At 41.7% G+C, this 23,579-nt stretch overlaps 3 protein-coding genes across 3 annotated transcripts in view; 2 read left to right on the top strand and 1 right to left on the bottom strand.

Annotated features, from left to right (window-relative positions):
- Window positions 1–3,811: 3,811 nt before the first annotated feature.
- tmem106ba (transmembrane protein 106Ba) lies at window positions 3,812–11,286 on the top strand. The gene is made up of 8 exons (XM_030072937.1): window positions 3,812–3,932; window positions 5,249–5,459; window positions 6,928–6,991; window positions 7,078–7,237; window positions 7,705–7,845; window positions 8,420–8,469; window positions 8,553–8,606; window positions 9,471–11,286. The coding sequence occupies exons 2-8, from the start codon at window positions 5,261–5,263 to the stop codon at window positions 9,589–9,591; spliced, it is 789 nt and encodes a 262-aa protein (XP_029928797.1). The 5' UTR covers window positions 3,812–3,932; window positions 5,249–5,260; the 3' UTR covers window positions 9,592–11,286.
- A 4,826-nt stretch (window positions 11,287–16,112) lies between these two features.
- On the top strand, window positions 16,113–19,956 carry seraf (Schwann cell-specific EGF-like repeat autocrine factor). The gene is made up of 5 exons (XM_030072682.1): window positions 16,113–16,458; window positions 17,246–17,341; window positions 17,829–17,933; window positions 18,441–18,536; window positions 19,769–19,956. The coding sequence occupies exons 1-5, from the start codon at window positions 16,239–16,241 to the stop codon at window positions 19,879–19,881; spliced, it is 630 nt and encodes a 209-aa protein (XP_029928542.1). The 5' UTR covers window positions 16,113–16,238; the 3' UTR covers window positions 19,882–19,956.
- Window positions 19,957–20,881: 925 nt separating this feature from the next.
- Window positions 20,882–23,579, bottom strand: part of vwde (von Willebrand factor D and EGF domains) — a 36,295-nt gene continuing 33,597 nt past the window's right edge. The window contains exons 27-31 of the mRNA XM_030072527.1: window positions 22,788–22,883; window positions 22,571–22,666; window positions 21,631–21,726; window positions 21,247–21,344; window positions 20,882–20,980 (exon numbers count right to left, since the gene is read on the bottom strand). Coding sequence (XP_029928387.1) covers window positions 20,966–20,980; window positions 21,247–21,344; window positions 21,631–21,726; window positions 22,571–22,666; window positions 22,788–22,883 — 401 coding nt within the window. The 3' untranslated portion in view covers window positions 20,882–20,965. The remainder of the gene's footprint in view (window positions 20,981–21,246; window positions 21,345–21,630; window positions 21,727–22,570; window positions 22,667–22,787; window positions 22,884–23,579) is intronic.

Genomic DNA, 23,579 nt, shown 5'->3' on the forward strand with positions numbered 1-23,579 from the left:
GGTGTTTCATTCAGTCCCGTTGCCACAGGTGTATAAAATCCAGCAGCTAGCCATGCAGTCTGCCTTTACAAACATTAGTGAAAGAACGGCTCGTTCTAAAGAGCTCACTGAACTCCAGCATGCCGCTGTAATAGTAATGTAATAGGATGCCACCGCTGAGGTGCATACACTCTAAAAACACTTGGGTTATTTCTTTAACCCAATTCCTGCGTTACTTGTGTTGGGTTACATTTCTGGGTTATTTTTCCAGAGCCATAACCATTTCTTGGGTTATAAGGATTTTATTTTGACCCAATTTGTGGGTTTTTCGAGTTGGGTGATATTTCTTGGTTATTTTTTCTTAGAGTAACCCATTGTTGGGTCAGAGACTTGGGTTTGACTGATTGATTGCTTATTGATTGATTGACTGAATACTTTACAAACGGTTTGCAAAAACAACAACAACAACAGAGAGGTACAGTTTCATACAAAAGGATGCTAAAATGATAAACCTAAGCACTATGGCTTGTTTCCATTGGGGTCCTGTGTATTAAATTGACCAAACTTTGGGGTGCCCCGGTGGGTCACCGGTAAAGCGTGCGCACCATGTATCAGGGCTCAGTCCCAATCGCAGCAAACAGGGTTCAAATCCGACTTCTGGTCCTTTGCTGCATGTCATCCCCTCTCTCTCTTTCCTGTCTATCTCTACTGTGACTGTCAAATAAAGCAGAAATGCCAAAAAAAAAATCTTTAAATTGACCGAAACTTAATTTATATATATTTTTTCTTGTCATATTCATGTTTTTTTGTAGGGGAGTATTTTATTGAGTCATAGAAATATATTTTATAATATGAGCTAATATCACACACTATCCAATGTGTACACTACAATAACATCGGTGGCGTAGCGGTTATGTGGCAGGACCCTCACCCAGAGGGTTGCAGGATCAATTCCCACCCCACCCAAGATGTGGCTGGACCAACAACCAGAGACAATATCAAGTCCCACCCAAGACCTCTGAGACGCTGCACCCAAGATGACGCAGGATCAGTTCCCGCCAATGAGGTGCCCTTGCGCGAGGCACCTGGAAGGGGATTAAAAAAATAATAATAAATAACCAACTTTGGTTATATTGACTACAATCCTGAGTCAATATAACCCAACTTTTGGGTTGAGTGGACTAAATGAATATGACCTATAAATTGGGTTATATTGACTACAATCCTGGGTCATGTTAAATGAAAAATTGGGTTATTTATTTAACCCTGATTATGGGTCAAAATGCATAACCCAATTTCTTGAGTCAAAATAACACAGCAAGTAGTTGGACCCTTTTTGACCCGGGGGATGGGATAAAGTTGGGTTATTTTTTTAACCCAGCAGTTTTTAGTGTGTAGTGCGTAAAAGTGGCCGACGATCTGCTGACTCAGTAACTGCAGAGTTTCAAGCCTCCTCTGGCATCAACACTATGGGCTGTTTTTTCTTAGTTCCAGTGAAGGGAAATCTTAACGCTTCAGCTCACCGAGACATTTTAGACAATTCTCTGCTTTGTTGGACCAGTTTGGGGAAGGCCCTTTTCTGCCCCAGCATGACTGAGCCCCAGTGCACAAAGCAGCTCCATAAAGGCGTGGCTGGCTGAGTTTGGTGTGGAAGAACTTGACAGAGCCCCGACCTCAACCCCATCCAACACCTTTGGGATCAACTCGAACAGAGATTGCAAGCCGGGCCCTCTGGTCCAACATCAGTGTCTGACCTTACAAATGCTCTTCTGGATGAACGGGCAAAAATTCCCACAGACACACTCAAAAATCTTGTAAATTGAAGAAAAAGATGTAGAAGAAGGGGCGAAAAACAGTCATGAATACACTTTGAAACCCCCTTTCTATTTCAATCCAATCTAATATACAAGATGTCCCCCCCAACTGCTAAACTAAAGCACATCCACCAAGCAGCGCAGAAAGTATGTGCCTTGTTTGGCTCTGCATGGCTTTGTGAAGCAGCTTTTCCTGATATGAATTTCATACAATCTAAACTCAGAGCAAGGCTGGTAGATGAACATTTAAATGACTGCAGAAAAGTGAACATCAGTGGAGAAAGCTGCGGCAGCGTACATCCCTCTCATGGACTTCATGCAGTGACAGTCATCTGACTGGGAGAAAGAGAGAAAGCACTTAAAAATCTTCTATGACTGTCTTGTGAATTCAAAGTGTTTTGATGTGTCATGCCAAGTAATGCAAAATGTGGGCTTTAGATAACATCTGATGCATGCACAAAAAAAAAAAAAAAAAAAAAAATGCTGCATTTAGTAAGTAATGTAAGATGTGAGTAGCTCTTGGCAACTTTCATTTTTTCAAAGTGGCACTTGGGTGGAAAAAAAAGCCCCAGATCTTTTCAAGCCATAGAAGCACCACTGCAAATAATACCGCACAGCGTGGCTAACAGTGTGTAAATGGTGGCATTCAAAGGTGTACAGTGGCCTTAGGTATTTGAAAGAGTACTACAAACTGCTACTTAAGAAGAAGCACTGCAGTAAAAATCTACTGCAGTAAAAGTAAAGAGTGTCTCATTTAAAATGTCCTGGCAGTAAAAGTGACTGTGCTCCTTTTACCAAACAGTAACTGTGTTCGCTGTGATCTTTTCCATGCAGTTAGAAAAGGACACGCTGCAAACTACATTCTTTTAAAGGGGCATTACGCTAAACTGATGTGAGGACCATGTAGACTGATAAATGTGGAAAATGCATGTTATGATGGCTGAATCTGCATGGTTGTTATGGTCAGGTCAGGTCATTGTTTCCCCCTTTTTTTCCCCACACTTATTCCACATTTTCCGCCAGTTGAGGCTAAATTCCCATCCCTTCCATCGACCATCTTCAGTTTCCATCGTGCAGCTTTTGTTGTGAAATTTGGAAATGACAAAGTGGAAGCAACAAAGTAGAAGCAGGTTCCTCTTTTCATCTCTGTTGACTGAGCTTTTATTGTGAAAGTTTCCACACAGAGTTATTCTAGTTTTGTATTTTTCATTAGTTTTTAATTTTCTGTTTTCAATGCAGTTGATTTTCATTTAGTTTCCAGAGTGGGTTTGCACGTTTCAGACTTTTTTCAGTGTTTAGTTTTAGTTAAGTTTTTTATTAGTTTCAATATTAGTTTTAGTTTGTTTTTTTATGATAACATGGTGGGTATTTGTCAGGGTCTGGATTTAAGATATTCACAATAAAAATCCTCACCAACGCCTCCTCATGCTGGTTGTACAAAACTGACAAAGACTAAAACCAAAGACATTTTCTGTAGGCTACATTTCGATTATTTTATTGTACTTACTTTTTTAGGGACACAGTATCATTATCAGGTAGTTTTAAGTTTGTTTTTTTTTCTAAACTCCAGTTTTTATTTGATTTCAGTTAACCAAAAAGTTTTTTTTTTCCACTCCTAGTTTTAGTTTTTAGTTTAGTTTTAGTTAAGTAACCTTAGGTATTAGGCCTATAGTTATAAACCTACAATCTGACACCGATGATTTGTTCTCTGTAATGCATGTGATTTAAAGTGTGGTGAGGTATAAATGTACTTCAGTAAAGAGTAATAGTACACTACTTAGTAACGTGAGTAAGTGTAATTAGATACTTCCATCATCTGTGGTACTTGGTGTACTTTATAGAGGTTTGCGTCCATACAAATTGAAGTTGTATGTCATTGCTGATGCTGTAACACAGACCTGGCTGCTGTGATGGTGCAGTGTGTGTGTGTGTGTGTGTGTGCGTGTGTGTGTGTGGCTCAGTGCAGCTCCGCGCTCAGTGCGTCTGTGTGAGCGGAGAGCGCCGGCCCTGCGAGTCTGTCCAATGAGCAGGGGAGGGGGCGTTCCGCTGCCTTCAGCTGCTGAGAACCACAACAAACAGCAGCGCTACCAGCGAATGGCACGCAAATCTCTATAATAATAATAAAAAAAACACAGCAAGGTAAGAGATTTCATTCAAATATCAAAACGGCGCTATTGTCAAAACACGGCTCTTAGTGCGAACATGAGAATTTGGTGATAATGTGCGGCTGTTGTGTGCGCGCTGCGAAACGCCGAGCTGCGCCGTCTCCGTGTCATCCTCCGTGCGCACGATTCAGCGTCAACAACAAGAAAACACGAACCGGCCTGCTTTACCGCTGGTGGCACAACAGCAGGATGACTGGTGTTGGGTTTGCGGGGGGAACGGCAGGCTTGTGAGCGCTTTGCCTCCGGTTGGTACACGGTGTTCCTCCCGGAGCCCCAGCGGCTCAGCAGTATGGCGGCCCGATAAGTGACATAATGTGCTCAGTGGTGGTTGGGGCTCCGCGGCTCGGTGTCTAAACTGCAGCCTGCGGTCGGTGGCATCTCATGTTTTTTTTTTTCCCATGTGCAGCTCAATCTTTAACCAAATCGTTCAGCGTCCTCCTTTCTTTGTTTCGGCCTAAGCAACATGGAGATCATGAGTTACAAAACGCAGAAACCATGCAAACCGACGATGCAGGCTGCCACCCCTTGTTATCCGCTCCCGAAAAATAACTCGAGTGCCACATTGTAGCACGATAATTTACAAATACCACGATAAAAGTATAAACTAGACAAGATCCTTGCCGGTGATCACTAGACAAGATGTTGAATATGTTACACACATGCTAAAATTTCTGCTTGCTTATTTATTGTGGTTGTTTACTTGTTTATTTATTTAATTTAGAGAGGCATAGTCTTTTTTTCCACTTGTAACAACAGCACTCATTTACAGAGAACTGCTATAATCCTAGACTTTAGGAGGGTATTATATAAAAATAGCAAAACTCGAGTACTTTAGAAAATCCTTCAGTGAAAGCACAACCCAGTTGATAATAAAACCATAAAAAGCCACTATAATGTCATAATTGTAATCTAAGATATTTGAAAAAGCACACTATACATATTTCAGGTCTAAATAACTGAACATAATAATAAAGAGGGCTGTTATAGAGATGTTAATGATACTGTATGGTGTGAAAAATACATTGAACTATGAAAAGGTCACTATAAACTTCATCGAGTACCACAGACTTGCAATAAATTCCTATATGAGTTTTACAGGCATGCTCTAGTGATTTTTTTCTATGGGGTTGGTGCATAAAATGAAGCTTGTCCTCCTGGGAGAAGTTTCCTGGATTCCGCCCAAGCCCAATTTCACAATTAAATGAATGTGTGGCATGTGGGTAGTCAGCACGTCCGGCTGCAGCTATTTGGCAGCTCCTCTCCACGCTGTCGTCTCTGTTTTGTGCGCAGACAGAAGCAGATATGGGCAAGTCCCACTCGCATTTGGCCAAGCAGAAGGACGAGAGCCATGACGCCCTGACGACGGCCGACGAGTACAGAGACACCCAGAGCGAGGAGGACGGGAAGAACGGGGACGTGTCCCAGTTCCCCTACGTGGAGTTCACCGGCCGGGACAGCGTCACCTGCCCCACATGTCAGGGCACTGGCAGAATCCCACGGGGTAAAAATTGAACGATAATACTAGTGACTACCACTACTAATGCCAATAATGATGATGATGATGGTGATGGTGTTGAGTGCGCTCTGCAATGTTGGATATTGGCAACCTCCAAAAACCAGCAAGAGGTTTCCCAGCTTTAAAAACATCAGCACAAAACACACTCGTGGGCATTTCCTCTCGAGAAAAGAAAATCTCATGTTAGTCAGTCAGTATTTTCTCTTGACAAGAGCGATCACTCACTGTCAGGTGGGAAACAGTTTGTATTTCCGTCTCTTAAGCTTTGATTTGACATTTTGAGGGAACATGGCAGACCTATGAGGTGTCAGTGGCAGGAATGAGGCCTCTTCTCTGCTGCTGCCTCACTTTGGGATTTAAGCTGGTAAGATGGGTGTAGTTTTGCACAAAAGTTGTGCCTGCAGTGCAGATTTAATTTAACAAAGTAACAAAACAGGTTGGGAGTGAATTCCAAGAGGTTCACTTGAATGCAAGTCAAGGCAAGGTTTACAAACGGCCAAAACCAGAGAAAATCAAGTCCTACACAAGACCAAGACTTAAATTCACAATAAACAGTGTGCATGTCTTTATAAATCCAAAAATAATGCACAAGCTGTTTTAAAATGAAGAGATTTGTTGATCTATCTGCTGGAACCTGGTACTAATATTCTTACTACAAGTACTGGGATGGTTACTTTTGAATAAGTTACAGATTACTAGTTATCCTGTTCAAAATGTAGTAAATAACATAACTATTTTAATGATCTCATCAAAGTAAAGTGATCAAGCTTTACACTCTACAGTACTTTCATGATCTCACAAGTGGTGCAAATTCAAAGAACCAATCAAAACCGACGCTCGAAATGAGCGCATGCTGCAAAATGACTGGAGGCTGTCTTGTCGTAGAGACGCTCCTACTCTGGATGGTGCTGCGCTTAAACGTGTCCCGTGACGACTGGCGTTGTCTGGAAACCTGCCAAAAGACGACGTCCATGCACGATGGAAAAACTCAAAGCAACAGAATGAATGTCATATTCTAAATATCAGCTTTTTACCAAAAATAATATATCCAGATGTAACCTGTTTGTAATTACCAGTGTTTTTATTAGTATTACTCGACTGATACTAATCAATGCACAGTAATTTACCAGTTGATGCATAGGCACGTGAGAATCAGTATGTATATATTTAGATATAGTTTTCTTATTGTGTGTGTGTGTGTGTGTGTCTTGAGAGTTTTATGTTGGCAGGAAAGAGTGAGTCAGCCTCCAACAGTGGCTGAGAAAAGTCCAAACTAAAACAGGCGTGTGACTGAGACACGTCCAAGCTGTCAAAAAAAACGCTCTTGTGCTCAGACTGATGACGGAGACTGTCCCCATGACCGAAGCTCTTGTTACAAAGCTACCTCTTTTCTTCTCAGTGCCTTAAAATCACGACCCTCCATGATTTTGAGTTGTGTTTTTGCCGTCGACAGGTCAGGAGAACCAGCTCGTGGCTCTGATTCCTTACAGCGACCAGAGGCTCAGGCCGAGCAGGACGTGAGTCTCATCTCCTCCGTTTTTTTTTTACCTCTGTTGCGCAGGACGTTTTCGCCGAGTCACTTCTCTTTTCCTCTTCCTGACAGAAAGCTGTATGTCACGATATCAGTGGCCCTCTGCCTGCTGCTGTCTGGCCTGGCAGTTTTCTTCCTATTCCCTCGCTCTATTGATGTCTCGTATGTGGGGGTGAAGTCTGCCTTCGTCTCCTACGACCACGACAGACGGATCGTGTATCTCAACATTACAGTAAGACTTTCTAGCCATCCTCCCCCTCACACACACACACACACACACACACTTCAGAAAAGCCTGGAAAGACCCCTGTGGGTAGATTGGCTCCTCTGTAGTTGTAGTTGCATCACCATGACATGACATTAAAAACAAGCCATATGCTTGGAAACTGATCATTTTAAAGGCAGTTTTGTTTTTTCCTCAGAAATTTGGGCTGAGCAAAAGTTTGTTTTAATATTTGGGAATATTTTTGTAATACTTGTATGGGATTTTTTTTTTACACATTTCTAATGCATTTCTAATCCTTTTCTATGTCTTATAACATCACTTATGCTTATATATGTTTTTCTCTTGAGATTTTGAGCAACTACAACTGACCCAGTTTCTCCTCGGGGATCAATAAAGTATTTCTGATTCTGATTCTGATACTGATTTTTCTATCAAGTGCCAGAACCGTACCGCCTTTCTCTTCCTCCCTCCAGAACACACTGAACATCACCAACAACAACTACTACGCCATATCGGTGACCAACATCACAGCCCAAGTGCAGTTCTCCAAGACGGTGATCGGAAAGGCCAAGAACAACAACGTGACCGTGATCATCCCGCTGGATAAACAGCAGGTGAGTCCTAACACTCTCCACTGCACACACACACACACACACACACACACTGCAGAGAGGCTTCGCTCAAAGCTCTCAAAATAGTTTTAGTTCGAGTGTCTTGTTGTAGGTAAAATTATCATTGTAACTCAAAATAGACAATTTACAGAGAACACAGGGTGTAAAAATGCACTGAACTGTACAGTCATAGCCGAATCTCCCACAGCCGGGACAAGAGCTCTTTGTAACACCCACGGTCACACCACCAAGCACCTTCACCCAGCCACGTCAAAGCATTCCCATGTGACAGCTGAAAAAAAAAAAAAAAGGAATTGCTTAATTTTTATATAAAATCTGGAATTAGACCTCAAGTGAAAAAGCAAGCAAGCCCCACTTTATTTAAGTCTTGTGATGTTACTATTCTTGGACTGTTAAGCACTCAGTTAAGTTAAGCAGAATCAGAGCTCAGTCAGCATAATTTAAGATATCACCGTAGCAATCACCACACCAAAATGAAACATTTGTCTTTATTGTAATCTGTATAAAAGTGTATATGTCTAATATTTCCCTTGTTTCTGTGTTTTTCTTTTTCCAGATTGACTACATGGTTCCCACCACCATTGCGGATGAGATGAGTTATATGTTGTAAGTATCTCACTTGACGTCGTGAAAACCTAAATTATCATAAAAAAAATATCTTAAATCATAACTCCCCTCTTGTGTTACAGTGACTACTGCACCCTGCCATCCATTAAAGTGCACAACATCGTGGTCATGATGCAGTAAGTACGGCCTCATGAAGGAGTTCATCTTTTGCAATTCTCCTTTCGACTTTTTGTCTGTCGCAAAGTGCAATTAATACCATCATTATTGGATTTTATTGTGATTTTTTACTTTGTATTAATCCTGGGAAACTTCACTCAGTGTGAATGCTGTTATTCAGCGATTATGCGCTTTGCTCTGACATAGTTTCGCCCACTCACAGCAGAGAGCCGCTCAGAACAAACGCAGCTTTCTGTGGAGCGCCGAGCAGCTGCATTGCTAATTGGCACATCAGCAGAAGCTGTTGAGATTGAAATTGTAAATTTAGTTACACAAACACTTCTCACGGGCAGAAATGATCTCATTTGTTATGTCCAGGCTCACATGCCAAAGAATGTTGTTTTTTTTTTTTTTTTTTCCTTTCCTGGGCATTTTTTCACTGAAACCCAGCAAAAAGGGCAAGGAGTAAGAGAGATGGTAGATTTTATAATGAAGCATGGCGCTCTTGGTAGATACCGTAAAAATGCAATTTAGTCACACTAAGTTCCATAGGTAAACTGGTTAGCTTGCAAGAATATGGCTTCCATAGTCATGAATGTATAAAAAAAATAAATAATTGCCATTTTTACTTTATTTCAAGTTTGCCATTTAGTTAATTTGTGACAAAAAAGTGTTTTTAACGCTGATAAAAAGAATATTTCTACCTCTGATTGATGTTTGTATAATCAAACTCCAGTCTGCTCCTGTTCCTGTAGAGGAGACTTTCTCAGCAGCTTTTGCAAATCCCGATTTTTTTAATTTTAATTTTAATTTTTGATCCTTGCTTGCCAGTCGAATGCTGCTCTGCCTTGTCCGGTGTAGCTGACTTGTTGGTTGCCCTGCAGGGTGACGGTGACCACGTCATACTTTGGCCACGCGGAGCAGGTCTCCCAGGAGATGTACCAGTATGTGGACTGTGGCGGGAACACCACCTCACTGCATGGACACGTTCGGGTCTACCAGTAAGACCGGCTGCGCCCAAACCGAGGTCCGCCGAACTCTGGAAACTCCACTGGAAAACGCAGGAAATCTTCACTCAGTGACGACGATCTCAAGTGTCAGCTGGTGCAGGAAATTAACTTCTCCCGTCGGCCGCAGCGGCTGACGGATTGCAGAATTCCCCAACTACTTCCACCATTTTTACGAGTCAAATATGAAGTTCAGAGTAGAAGTTGTGGAATCAGATTTCAAAAAAACGACGGTTTGTTACCTGTCCAGGTGGCTGGCAGAGCTAAACATACATGCCACAGCATTTTGCCTGGAGGCTTGTGGCCACTTCCAACCCTGGTGCCAACATACAGTAGATAAATATAATTTCGATTTATTTTACTGGTAGGCGTTTAGACATTTACACTGATGCTCCTAAAATGATTGTCAGCAGTCGTTCCAGATGTGATGCCCCTGTAGTTTGGCTGGTGAAAGCTGATCATCGGCAAATGAATTTGAATGTAGTTCAGAGTGCAGTGTATCAGCTCTGTGGCAACTGCTGCTACCCCCGACGACGCTCGACCACTTTTAAAGACTTTTAATTAGAAATCCGATATGTGAGATGTTAGAAAGCACATTTCTTGATCCGGTTATGAAAACCACTCACCACTTCCTAACCACTTCTTTCTGGCCTCTTTTCATTCCTTCGTACAAAAGCCTTTCTATTTGTTGTTTTGTTCCATGGAAAGATATTTCTTGATATTGTGTAGTGAAGTACAGATAATCCTTTGTCATTTTGTTAGTATTTTGTTAGTATTTTGTTTTTTTGTTTGTTTTTTTGCTCAGAGTTCTGTACGCTGCTCTCTACATCTGCGTGAAGGTAGTATTGAAGTCTTAGTTTTGCCTGCCCGGGTGATGTCAAAGCAAATGTGACTACAAGTTCGTGGCATCTTCCTGATGAAGAACCGAAGGTGTTTCGTCACCTAGAGGAAAACAAAACTTTGTTAAAGGGAATATTTTTGGATTTTTAATGGAAAAACTATGGAGTGTTTCGGAGTTGTATAGCCGGTGATGTTTCTTGCACTTTTCCTTCAGACTTGCTTCAAAACATAATGCTAAAAAAACTAAGATCTGGTGTTGAACTGTCTCCTTTTCCCCCCTTTAATAAGGTTGTCCTATTTTTGTGGGCTGTGGTGTCATTTGCAATAATGTTTATGCTATTTTTAATCCTCTCGGCATCTTTGACTTGTGTCATCAATTAATTGCTATCCTTGAGTCTTGGAAAATATGATGTTTTTTTTTCCTTTTGTCACTCTTGATTATCACATGCTATTGTTTTGGAGTGTTTGGTGATTTACAGCAGAAAAATTCATTGTGTATCTCCAAGTTTTAATATTAATTTACATTTTGCTGATAAGCACTGAACATGCACAGTGCTGCCGAACAGCAGATTTGTGAAAACAGACGCCCATTAATGCCCGACATTTGAATCCTCACACATTAGAGTAAAACTGATGAACTAATGTTTTTCTGTAATCGCAGACATGAGAGACGCTGGAGACTCCAAAGTGCCCCTCTGTCAGTTTTTTAAGCCGACATTCAAGGCGCCTCCCACCCCTCACCTCCACGCTTGTTCACAGAAAGTGTAGATGTGGAGACTTTATCCTTCACTGCCAAGCATCTGTTTTTCATGCATGGAATTGGAAAATAAAATCCTGATTGGTTTTGAAGTTTTTGGGAATTTCTTGGTGCACAACTTGCCTGGGTCCACTTTTATAAATTTGTAATACCGTTTGCAAACACTGGGTGGTGCTGAGTAGTCAAAAAAATCTACAGGATCCTCAGACTTGGATACTGGTATGATTATTGTTATTATGATTATTATTATTGTAAATGGTAGTAGTGCAAGTTTGCATCATTATTGTCTCTTGCTAAATTGAAATGATACATGCACCAATATATAATTATGGCTACTGAATTGTGCTGGCATAATTCTGGTTAGGAAGTCCAGTGTTTTGAAACAATTTTATGCCAAAATGCAACAAGTAGAGAATTATGGTCCAATCTTTTGATTTAGGTTGATGTAATACTAAGTTTATGCAGCTGATCCATAAATTAAAGGGAATGTTTGTTGTCTTACAAGAAAGTTCATTTGCTTGTCCAAGTGACATGGCAAAAATACTTAAAGCACAATATATACTTTTTTTTTTTTTTTTTTTTTTTGCACATATAGTGGTGACTATTTTCATATATTTACACAACCTTAAAGTGCATTTTTTAAAACATAAGTAATCATTTTACCTGACAAAGTAAGTATTTGACATTAAAATATAAGTTTACAGAGCATGTGCTACCTTGAGTTGAAAGCGGTGCGATTAATCTAAAGAAGTGCTTCTTCAATGTGGCTTTTTGGTCTTTATTTATTTATTTAGGGAAGTTTTAATAACCAAGCTCATTTTATGTAGGAACACTTCTAGTTACACACAGTCGTAGTTGGGACGTCCCAGCACAAACAGCCACCTGCCGCCCTCCAAGCAGCTTCACTGATCCAGCTGATGGAGATGGGCTTTGCTCAGAGTAAACATAACTGCTGAGGCGGGGCAGTGTGTATGCTTCTGTAGGTGGCGCTGTTTTCTTTCTCTGTGCAGTTATGGTGGCTGGAGAAAGCGCATTACTTCCTGTGGGATTTCAGCCTGGAAAAAACAGAAAAGTGTTTCCAACAAAGACACCGCTTCCATGAACCAGGAGAGAAGAAAAACAGATTTATATACGTGAAAATGATGTGAATGATTATATCGAGTTATTTAGAATTATTATTATTTTTTCCATATCACCATTCATTTGCCATATGTGACCTCCATTCGGACTTCCGTGCCAGACAGCAGTTGTGGATGTATGTCAGTGTGTTAGTGAGTTGGCTGCCTGAAACTCGCGGCAGCAGCTAAAAGCACACGGCGTCTCCTGTGTACCACGGCATGCTCACATCTGTTGCGCTCATTAAAGCTCCAGTTCACTTCCTCTCTGCGATCCAGGTCAGTGGTTTGGAGGTAGAATACCTTCAAATACATGTGACCAAATAAAAACACACCACTTCTTTTTTGTCTTTGTGTAGGAATTCACTTTTAACATGGTTCCTTTCGTGCAACAAGCAATCCAGGTGGAAATCACAGCAGTTCAAGCAGATTTCTAACGCATTCCCACTTCCTCTATGATGTTATTTTATTTAATTTGGGTTATTTTCATATTTTCATTTGCCACTTTCAACTTTTGTTTTGTTGCCATTTAAATTCTCTTATCTGGCACTGCTGTCTTCTGCTCTTTTTTTGAGTTTTGAGGTGAGATTTCTGCATTCTAACGTAGGCCGCTGCAGCTTAGTATGCCCTCTAGGTGCACCATTTTCTCCTAATTGTTATTATAATAGATTAGCACAAAGTCTTATAATTATGAACCTGTGATCATTGTGTTTTACTGCAAAACCCAGAGCTCACCACTATGAACAAGGTTTGAAATAACCAAATGAATGAATGAATGAGTTTATCACTATGTTTTATTGTTGTGCAAATACACCAAATATGTTTATACAGTTGAGTACAGTACAGTGTGTAGCCACATGCTGTAATAATTCAGCTTAACCACCCATTCTGAAGTGGATCAAATTGCAATGTTCAGTTTTCACAGCAGAACGTGGGACTGAATGATTTCAGTGCATCCAGGTTCCTGTGCCTCCCAGGATCAGTCCAAACTGTCTGAAAAGTGAGAATCGCTGAGCGAGAAAGTGATTTCAGAGCAGTCTGTCGGCCAAGGCTGGCAACGAACCAGAGTTCTCGAGACAGTCTCTGCTGCTGAGGTCAATTCAAGGACTGGATTGTTTGCTTGAACCCTCCCAGGCATTAGATAGGTTCATTTTGAAACGACAAATTCGATTTTTTTTTTTTTCATTTCACTGCAGCTTTTACTGGAGCTACTTCTCCAGAGCGACCTGCAGTGAAAGAGCAGGCAGTGACTCCATGCCGTGCTTCATGGCAATTCGACAGGCCTCGTGGCTGCTGTGGGAATTGAATCTGTGACCTTTCAGCTGCAGGATAGTCATGCTGACCACTTTGCTAACTGATGGTCTACATCCTGAACTTGGCATGAACCATCACTGCAATGTCTGCCTCGTCACAGGCTTGTCGCACGGACATGAAAAGTAATTTGACTACTGTACGGAGAGTTGTGCAGTCAATCGATTCCTCGGTGCAGAGAGGCTCAAGAGGCAGAAACGACGACCACATCCACCGCTGGTCTGCTTGTGTTAATACCATTACAGCAGACCTTCCCCCAGCCCCATAGATCTCATAGAATTCCCTCTCTCCAAGTTGTGAGGAAATGGCTTTTCCATATGTGCTCCACATGAACTTCCATTAAAGCAGCTCTTGCATGTTGAAAATATAGGCTAGATGTTTTGACATTGGCCATTTTGTCTGCTTGTCACAGTCACCACCTAGCTGACCTTAAAAAAACAAAACAAAAAAAACTATTGTCAGTCCCTAAATTCAGTTGTCTAGCCTAATTAAATGGTGAATGTTGCATGGTGGTAAATGTTGGATGTTAAATGTGGTAAAGTGCAGCTTGACTGCCTGATGCCAAACAATGCCAATACAAAGTCAATTAAGATCCTCACTCATGTTGGACACATGAAGTAGGGGACACTTCTTGTGTTTTTTCTCTTTGCCTCCTCCTCTTTCTGTGTCGTAGACGGAGCTCCAAAAAGTTGTTTCCTTACCCTTGACATCTTGGACTTTTGTGACCACACTTGGACTTTTCTCTCTTCAGGTCAGCGTTCTTGTCCAACTCGCTGGCCTCTGTCTTGGCCCACTCGTGTTCCTTCTCCTCCAGGGCCTGCTCAGTCTCTTCTCTGGCCCGGAGGAGGGACGTCCTCTCCTCCTGGAGCTGGACAGGTTTGCTCTCCAGCTGTTTCTTTTCCTTGTTGAGGGCGGCCATCATCTTGTTGTCAGCATCAGCGTTCTCCAGCTGAACCTGCTGGTTGGCCAGGAACTTGTCCTGCACCTCCTGGACCTTGTTCCTCTCCTTTAGGAGGGCATCCTCCTGCTGCTTCATTTTGAGGATCATGTTGCTCTTGTTGAGGTCTTTCTCCATGAGTCCAAGCTGAAGGCTGAGGATCGTTGCATCAGAACTGACTGCATCTGTGGTGTTCATGGCCATCGCCTCGAGGACTGCTTCTTTAAGCTCCTTCATTTGTTAATGAAGTGTTTCCGTCTTTTCCTCACATGCCTTCATCTTAACGGCCTGCTGGTCTCTGCTTCTCACGCTGGAGCTCTTCAATGCTTTTCTCTGAAGCCTGTTTCCTCCGGCAGAGTCTGTCCTTACCCTCCAAAATGCTGTTCACCTTCACAGCTGTTCCACTTCAGTTCAGTGTGATTTCTCTCAATGCCTTCGTGAAAACAGGTACAACTTTCTTATGAAGATGCACACTATCATAGAGGGCAAGTGACATCAGAGAGGGCTTATAGACCACATCCACATTTGGCCATTGTTGACACCCTGTGAAGATGCTCAGACTGACTTTCTCAGTGGTCTGTGGGTCCCACTCAGTCCTGGGTAATATAGTGGACACCATTATCTTTGATGGAGGCAAAGTGTGACAAGCCTTTTCAGCGACAGCGCTAAGAGCCCTTGCCTCTTCATATTGTGGTGTCACTATTTGGCACCAAGGATGGATAAAGTAAGCTAAGCAACTAGCAAGATCTGAGACTTAACAGAATTGATGCAGTGCAGCAATAACTTGATCTTGCCAAATAGTGATCCTGCATCAATGTATGATAACTGCAGTATCATTTATTTATAATTGCATATTAATAAAGTGTTTACATCCTCATTAATGACCTGTGCAATATGTAAGCCTGTGTTCTTAAAATTCTGTCACAATTAACCATCCCAATGTATTTTTATTGTGTTATAAGGTGTTGTGATTGTTTTGTGCTTACGACCTAATTAATAACCTAATTATAAATCATTCATAAATCATTTATAGGGTTAGCCTTACTGTAAAGTGGGACTAATTTGGTTTTGGCACTTAGATTTCTTCTGTAGAAACCCAACTATTGTGCCATGTATTCCCTAACTTGGATTTCTGCACTTTTTTTTTTTTTTTAGATGTGAAGCACCTCTTTATGGCTGCAGGTGAAACTCCCTCAGGATCAACGGTCAGCTACAGGTGCGCTCCATTTGGACATGATGGCTTGCCGCTTGTTGAGGGCGGAGCAAAGGTAAAAGGCTTATGAGTGGCAGCTGTAGTAGCCACGCAAATCCTGTGAAAACAAACAATAAGTGAACCATTATTAGCGCTTTATCAAAGTTAAACGTAAAAATTGTTTTGGTGCTTCTGAAAACATTGTGATTGTGGGACTTTAATTATAGTTAGTTGACAAAACGCCTTACCCACAATAATGTGCACAAGTCCCTGCTTACCCCCCTCTCCAGACCAGCCCCACGACCACCCCGCCCCTCCCCAGCCCGTCCGCTCCTCCCAGAGCCGCTGCCGCTGACCTGTCTGTAGTTTTTCTGTCCATCAGCTGGGGGCGGCGTGGGGGAGACGCTGGGACTCTGAAGGGGGTTTTCTCCTCCGTCTCCGCGTCCACCGCCCGGCTTTCCTCTGCTCTCCCGCTGAACGCAGACCGACCGTCATGGGTTTCCAGGGCCTCGGTTCAGCGGCTCTCCTGGCCTGTCTCATCGCCCTCTTCGGCCTTTGCACCGCCCGCTCGGACGCGCCCCGGGGCGTCGCGGTTCCGTTCGTTTTCGACCCCAACGCGAAGTGCGACCCGCCGTGCAAACACGCAGGGATCTGCATCCGAAACAACACATGCTTCTGCGCCCGGGGCTACGAGGGAGAGACCTGCCAGTATGGTGATGTTACAACCTTTTGTCTCCGTTTCACTTTAGACAGAATAAACTTTATTTAGGGCAATATTCTGTGGGCAGGTATGCAGCGGTAAATCATAAAGTGGGTAAACTGAGGTCTCTAGTCGGAATAAAGTGAACAACCCTCAATATAGTATTAAAAACAAACAAACAAACAAACAAACAAACAAACAAAAACAACAACATTACTTTATGTTCCTCCTTAAAACTCAGCCCGTTAATTTCCATGTGTTGTTTTGACAAGACCCAACACTAATGGACAAATGAATAATTGTTATTTTAGGCCTACACTAACATACTGTAAGCAGCGATGTCGAGGTAATTAATTGAATATAAGATAATCATTACTTTATGATTCATAAACGCCCATTCAAGAACTTACATCACCTTGATGCTGAATTTATGCAAGTTTATATCTGTGATAATCTTATTTTGGGGAGGTTTACCTTACAGTGCTATTTAGCTTTGCCTTGATGTCTGTAATACAGCATTAAAGTTAATTCGTAAACTCCTCATGTCAAACCACTGCATAATACGGAGAGGGAAATGTGAGATTTACTTTTCAGTTTGGTTTTATTCCAGTGCTGTCTGAGTCTGTAAAAGCCCTGTCCATTGTCAGCCAAAGAATCTGTTTTGAATTTGTCATTTTATGTCATAATTTTGTGCTCGAGTCATTTTGTCCCATTGGGAGATCTCTAATTGTGGAATAAAACTCCTCAGAGTGTGGTTGTCAGAGTTGTCACAGCCCCGTGTGTCCCTGTGTCAAATGCAGCCAACTGTTACCCCAAATGTAAGAACGGAGGAGAGTGTCTTCGCCCAGGGAAGTGCAGATGTCCGCCTGGATTTGGAGGAAGATACTGTCACAAAGGTTTGTCACATGTTGTTTGGAAAAGCTCAGAAATAAAATAACTTAGGAGCAGGAGCAGTTGTGAATTTGTTCAATTTGTTGACAGAGTCCAACGACGGTGGGGCTGGATACTCACAGAGAATTTAATCTGCAAGACACTTTATTTTATGTTTTATCATTTTGTATGTATGCTGTATAGCCAGTGTGGGAGTCTGTTTTAATGGATTTATCTTGCATCTCCCCGTTTCATGAATGTCATACAGCAGAACCATATCAATTCATCAGAACACACAACTTTAGTTTATGATACATCAGAATTCCTCTTAGGGTGCAAAAGTGCAGCTGCAGCTCAACAAACTTGCAGTTAAAGTGATTTTTTTAAATAATGGACATGCTGTAGAGGTGGTAAAAAAATTTAGCCACAAGGCACAAGTTGTCAGTCAATCCATATTTCTGTCAAAGCCAAATTCATAGATGGCTGCTGACATACAGTATCTGTCTTTGGCAGTGACCTGTGATGGTGGATGCTGGAACGGAGGGGAATGCATCGCCGTCAACGGAGTGGCCAAGTGCATCTGCCCCTCGAGCTGGAGTGGCTCCAAATGCCAAGAGGGTCTGTTTATAGCCCTATCTGATTACGCATTAGCACCAAGGGTCAAAGTCACCAAATGGGACGGGTCTCTCAGCTGGAGTTATTCGTCAGCAGTAGCCCACCGAGACATTTGAGATGTATGGAGCTTAAAGCTAATGCCTTTTCCAGCTCCACAGGCAACTTGCACAGTATGTCGTACAGTACACTTACATTGTATGTCTTGTGAATGATGATTTACGAGTTCCTGGCAACAGATTGAAGTTTTAGGGTTTTTTTCTACAAAAATTTATCAGAAAAATCAGGAAAAGCAGGAAAAATCTCATTGGTTGAGTTTAAACCATAGAAACAGGTTTTCTGGTGAAGTAACTTGACTAGTAATTAGACTGAAGTGTAGTGAAACAACTAAAAGGGAGGAGTTAGCTAATGTTTTGAAGGAGCTTTGTCACAGAGAAACGTGTGTAAGCTGTAATTTAAGTTGCAGTCTGCCTCCCGGCATGTTGAGAATGTGTGGCTGTGGTTTGTTCGCAGCGATCTGTCCCCAAGGCTGCAGGAACGGGGGAAGCTGTGTGGCTCCAGGAATCTGCAGCTGTCCGGAGGGATGGCTGGGGGGCGCCTGCCACACCGGTGAGTCCAGGCTGTCCCGCCCCGCCTCTCTGCGCAGGCTCATTCCTAATATGCATGCTATAGATTAAATGTTGAGCCTCTGCAGTTTATTTCTTGTCTTGTTAAACCTCCCTCACACACACAGTCCCATTCACACGACAAAGAAATGAACACACTGTACCCCCCTGAGTGATGAAGGGTGTCGTGATTCATTCTTTGCATCTATACATTATTCATAAATCCTAACCCAGCTACACTGATCTGCTAAAACAAATGAACAGAATAAATCATACAGACTTTTGCCTGAATTGATGTAAAATACTTTGGATTGATTTGCTCACAATTCTTAAAAAAATAAAAGACCCAAAGTGTTGTGCTGAAATAATACTATGAATTGCAACTTTGCATTTTTTAAATTCAATAATGTTTCAGTAATAAGTAATTTTTATACTTTAGAATAATAAAGATAGTCATACATGGTTGCATGTTTATTAATGGATGATATACATTCAACTGAATGACTGCTAAGCCACAGACACACACCCCTAGCTTGGATGTACTGATACGATTGATATGACTAATTATCTGATACAAAAGCCCTGAGCAACATGTCAGAAATAAAAGCAAACTGTCTTGCATTTCTCCTTTTTTTGCTACACGGACGTTTGTTTTTTCTCAAGTGGAGGGAAAAATTATTTTAAATCACTTATTTTGTCCAAGAACCTCAAACTAATGGTCCAAGCTTGCACTGCTGAATGAAACTAATGGATTGGATTGGTCGTCGATATCAGCCGATACTTGAGAGTTTCATTCTTTGAGTATCAGTGCATCCCTAGTACACACACTTGACACACTTTATCGCTCTCATATCTCTCTCACACACACATTTCCCTCTCTCCTCCTCCTCCTGTTCAGTTTCAGCCCAGTGGTTCCTGGATCCAAATAAATAAAAAATACATTTTACCTAGAAGAATAGCTTTACAGATATGAGTCTGTCCGCAGATTAAGACGGTGTAAATCACGCTCTGAGGGATAAATGTGCCACCTGGCAATGTAGTAAACTTGTCCCTTGGAAAGTTTCCTCCTCAGTGTTTTTCCAGATGGGGTGAAACCCAGACAAGTTTCCGAGCTCTTCTCATCTCCTCGGCCAGTCCCAGGATTTCCGGCGTTACTCCTTGCAAGCTCTCAACAATTTTGTTTTTCACTTAAATTCGACAAATTGTGAACTCTTTTCTTTTCTGTCTCTGCTGTAGCTGTTTGCAGTCACCCCTGCCTGAACGGAGGAAAGTGTATTTCTCCGCAGAAATGCCGCTGTCGCCCTCCTTACTTCGGCCCCCGCTGTGAAGAGAGGAGGAAGTCCCACTAGTGTGACCTTGGCGGGGTCAAAGGTCACTGAGGCCAAATCAGTGACCTTGTTCATTTGGACTGTTACTACAATCTGTAGCCGGTGCTTTGGTGGTTTTTACCTTTTTACCACACGTAATGTCTTTTTAAGCCATTGAACTTTTTTGTAACATTATCATTTGCCAAGTGCTAAACTGTGTTTTGTTTCATTAAATGAATAAAGGTTTGTGAATTTTATGCATCTGTTTGATCATGAATATCCAGTCAAAACACATAGAACAAAAAGAAAGACAGGAATAGTTTATTACTTATTTTGTCACATGTAATTTATAACAATACAATGTCATCTCGTCTTGATATTAACCACATAACAAAAACCTACATTAAACTCCGACATGTGACCACAACTTGAATCTATATGTGGTTGGAAATGGTGTTAAGAGTGGAAAATGAGCAGGGCTTCTCAATTAATACGTTAGTAAAAAGAAAAAAAATGGAAAGGAAAAACTTCAAACATATTCAGTCTATAACAACTTACTGTGTATGATGTAGTGAGGAAGAATAAAATATATTTCTCTTTATACGTAAAGAACAACCAGTGCACATCGGCTTCGGTAAAGGTTAGATCAAGCTACACTTGAACTGAATCTGTAACATGGTACTCGATACAAAATGTGGGAATTACAGGCTTTCTTGGTGCAGAAGCAATCTTCTATTTATTAATGAATCATAACTCTATCTGATTCATGTGTCGTTTGCATGTCGCTGTGCAGTCACGCTCATATACTGTATCAAATCTCTGCATAAGCACAGCTGTGTGGTTTTATGCGTCGAACAGGTGTGTGTTACCTTGAGCCATGAGGTAGTGAGAAACAAACAGACAAGTGCAATACATCAGATCCCTCTGTTAGTGTTCAAATGTGCACAGAGGCACGCACGGAAACACACAAAAACACACGAGCACGCACCCATACACACCCACACACACACACAACAGCACCCACGCACACTTACACACACACACACAGACAGACAACACCTTGTGGTGCTCTTCTTGCTTTGTGCAGCTTGTAGCCTCTTTCACTTCATTGCTTTTTCAGCCTTCATCATGCATGTGGAGCCTGTATTGATGTAAAAGACAATAAAATAAGGTGAACTTTTCATGTTACATTAAAAAAAAAACCTACATTTTTCAATACGTGCACACATGCCATCTAATGTATGATTTTGTCTGAAGCACCTTACACAAATCGGTGCTTGGATTTCTGCTGAATTTGGTGTGATGTTTGCTCATGGGCCAGGGAAAAACTAGCCATTGTTTTACTGTTGCTATTGTTTCGCTCCTGTTATACACAATCAGTGACAGAAATCAAACCCCACAGCTCACCTTTATTTGGCAGGTGAGGCCCTTGTAGCCTTTGCGACAGTAGCAGTAGTCAGGTAGGACACACCTCCCTCCATTCAAGCACCGCTGCTTACAGATGGCTGGTGAGGAAATTGTAAGAAAATTAAGAAATGAAAGCATTAGAAGCCTGATATTCCCAAAAAATAAAAGCAGCAAAGCATCAAAGCAAAATTTAAAAAATGGGCGCATGTTTTCCCATCAAAAACACACTTGTCTTTGCTGTGGTACCCCCCCCCATGCCCCACCCCGGCAGGCGTTTCACTGCACTGTACGTGTGTGATGGTATATGTGACCTATCTACTGTCAAAACTGAGCGTGATTTATTACCGCAGTGCGACCGTGTCATCGTGCGATCGATAGACTCACGTGTTTGACACTGAAGGCCCTCCCAGCCGGCGGGACAGTGGCAGGTGTTGGGTCCCACACACTCGCCGCCGTTCTTGCACTTCTGCAGACACACCGCTGCACACAGATCAGAGATGTGTGCATGAAAACAGCTCAGAGCAGGGAGGCTAACCTAAAATAATATGCCACTAATATGGATATATAAAAACAAAACTCTTCATAAATGGAATTATGCAAGCATGAAACAGATCAACAACTTCACACTGACTTTATGAGTACACATGGCAGCTATGCGGGACAAAGATGTTTTATGTTTGTTATACATTTTAGAAATAACAACAAAAAAAAAAAAGCTCATCGAAAGTCCAGTTATTGGAAATTCAAAAGTCTAAAAAAACGTTTCTCCTTTGATGCTCCCGAGGCCAATTTAATTTTTAAAAGTTTGAAGTTCCAGCTATCTTCTGTGGGCCTAGCGTTCTGCTGACAGAGCGCTCACTCGGTGCAGAAAATGTTGCATTTTGCTCAAAAGCTTTGATTGACCAAACTGAGATTCACAGCAATACAATACATAAAAATCTTGCCTAGTGTAGCTTAAGGCTGTTTTCACATTGCGTTTTTTTTTTTTCCAAGTGAAAGCAGCGCTGCCATAAGCATTTCTTGGCTATTATAAAAAAAAAAGGGTAGTGATGCCATTTTTCAGAAAAGCTGAACTTCTTTCAACCCATGGGAAAAAAAAAAATACTGAATAAAAGGCTGGTGGCAGCAGTTTTTAGGTGTGCTTTTTTAGGGTGGACATTTTCTCAGCTTTAAATAGCCCCATCCCACAGGATTCCATATAAATATAGACAGTGGCAGCAAACTAATACTACCCGATAGTCGTTTTTTGGAGCACAGACACCATTCCATGATCTGGGGCTTTCATATTATTTGGCCTACATAGAGAAAGCATGAAGCCACTCACGTATGTTACACCTCTTCCCCCTCCACCCCGAGGCACAGGAGCACATGTTGGGGCCCACACACTTGCCTTTGTTCATGCACATCGGCTCACAAACGCCTGGAACACACACACACACACACACATATATATATTACATATTAACTTATTTTGCGCTGTGAACTGCTGGCGACAACTGAATTCAAATTATTTCAACTGTGCGGGCGACTGTGTTTCTTACTCTTTTGACACCTTTTTCCCGTGTAGCCTTCAGGGCAGGAGCACACGTTGTTTCTCATGCACTGACCTCCGTTCTTACAAGGTGGGCTGCACACAGCTGCAACACACACAACGGCACGGCTGGATCAGCTGCAAGTGCACCGGAATAACGCTAATATTCAAGTGATTATACACTAATATCCAACTGTAAAGATATCAGGAGGCATTGCACACACAGATAACATCTAACGTTAATTATAATCTATAATTATAAATAACTATCAGTGAGACAAATTGAATTGATAGTGCTAACCTTAACCTTTTATCTTTTAATTAAGTCAGCCACTGCAACACTGATTGATCTACAGTTGCTTGTCTACGGTTACCAAAGGCCAATACTACATGCATTTTGTGCCAAGACTCATTCCTTAACTTAGCCAGTTCTTATGCCAATTAATAATTAAATAAGTTCTCAGTGTCTTCCTCAAACTTGTGTTCGTGTCACATTTTGTTCGAAACACCATTTAGATCACTGGGACTCTTAAAGTCTCCGCTGAAGCCAGTAAATGCAGCTGTTTTCAACTGGACTGGCAGCTCGTTAAAAAGAAGCGTGGCCTGATCATATGTACGGCAAAGTGAAACACATCAAGCCTTTAAATAAAAAAATAAATAACAATAATTCACATAAAACCATCATTGAATAATTAAACACATGACTGAAATATGCAGATGAGATATGAGCCTTTAACTTGCAGAATTCTTTGCACCTTCTGGTGGCTGAAATGAGAACACAATTTGTCACGGCGTGGCTCAG

The sequence above is a fragment of the Myripristis murdjan genome, chromosome 16 (genome assembly GCF_902150065.1).
Source record: "Myripristis murdjan chromosome 16, fMyrMur1.1, whole genome shotgun sequence".
Taxonomy (NCBI): Eukaryota; Metazoa; Chordata; class Actinopteri; order Holocentriformes; family Holocentridae; genus Myripristis; species Myripristis murdjan.

Bases quoted from the DNA above. Each gene is read 5' to 3' on its own strand.
- tmem106ba (XM_030072937.1), top strand. From the start codon at position 5,261: ATGGGCAAGTCCCACTCGCATTTGGCCAAGCAGAAGGACGAGAGCCAT. The intron at 7,238-7,704 runs GTAAGACTTTCT...TCCTCCCTCCAG, and splicing joins TCGTGTATCTCAACATTACA to AACACACTGAACATCACCAA. The intron at 7,846-8,419 runs GTGAGTCCTAAC...TTCTTTTTCCAG, and splicing joins TCCCGCTGGATAAACAGCAG to ATTGACTACATGGTTCCCAC.
- seraf (XM_030072682.1), top strand. From the start codon at position 16,239: ATGGGTTTCCAGGGCCTCGGTTCAGCGGCTCTCCTGGCCTGTCTCATC. The intron at 17,934-18,440 runs GTCTGTTTATAG...GTTTGTTCGCAG, and splicing joins TGGCTCCAAATGCCAAGAGG to CGATCTGTCCCCAAGGCTGC. The intron at 18,537-19,768 runs GTGAGTCCAGGC...TCTCTGCTGTAG, and splicing joins GGGGGGCGCCTGCCACACCG to CTGTTTGCAGTCACCCCTGC.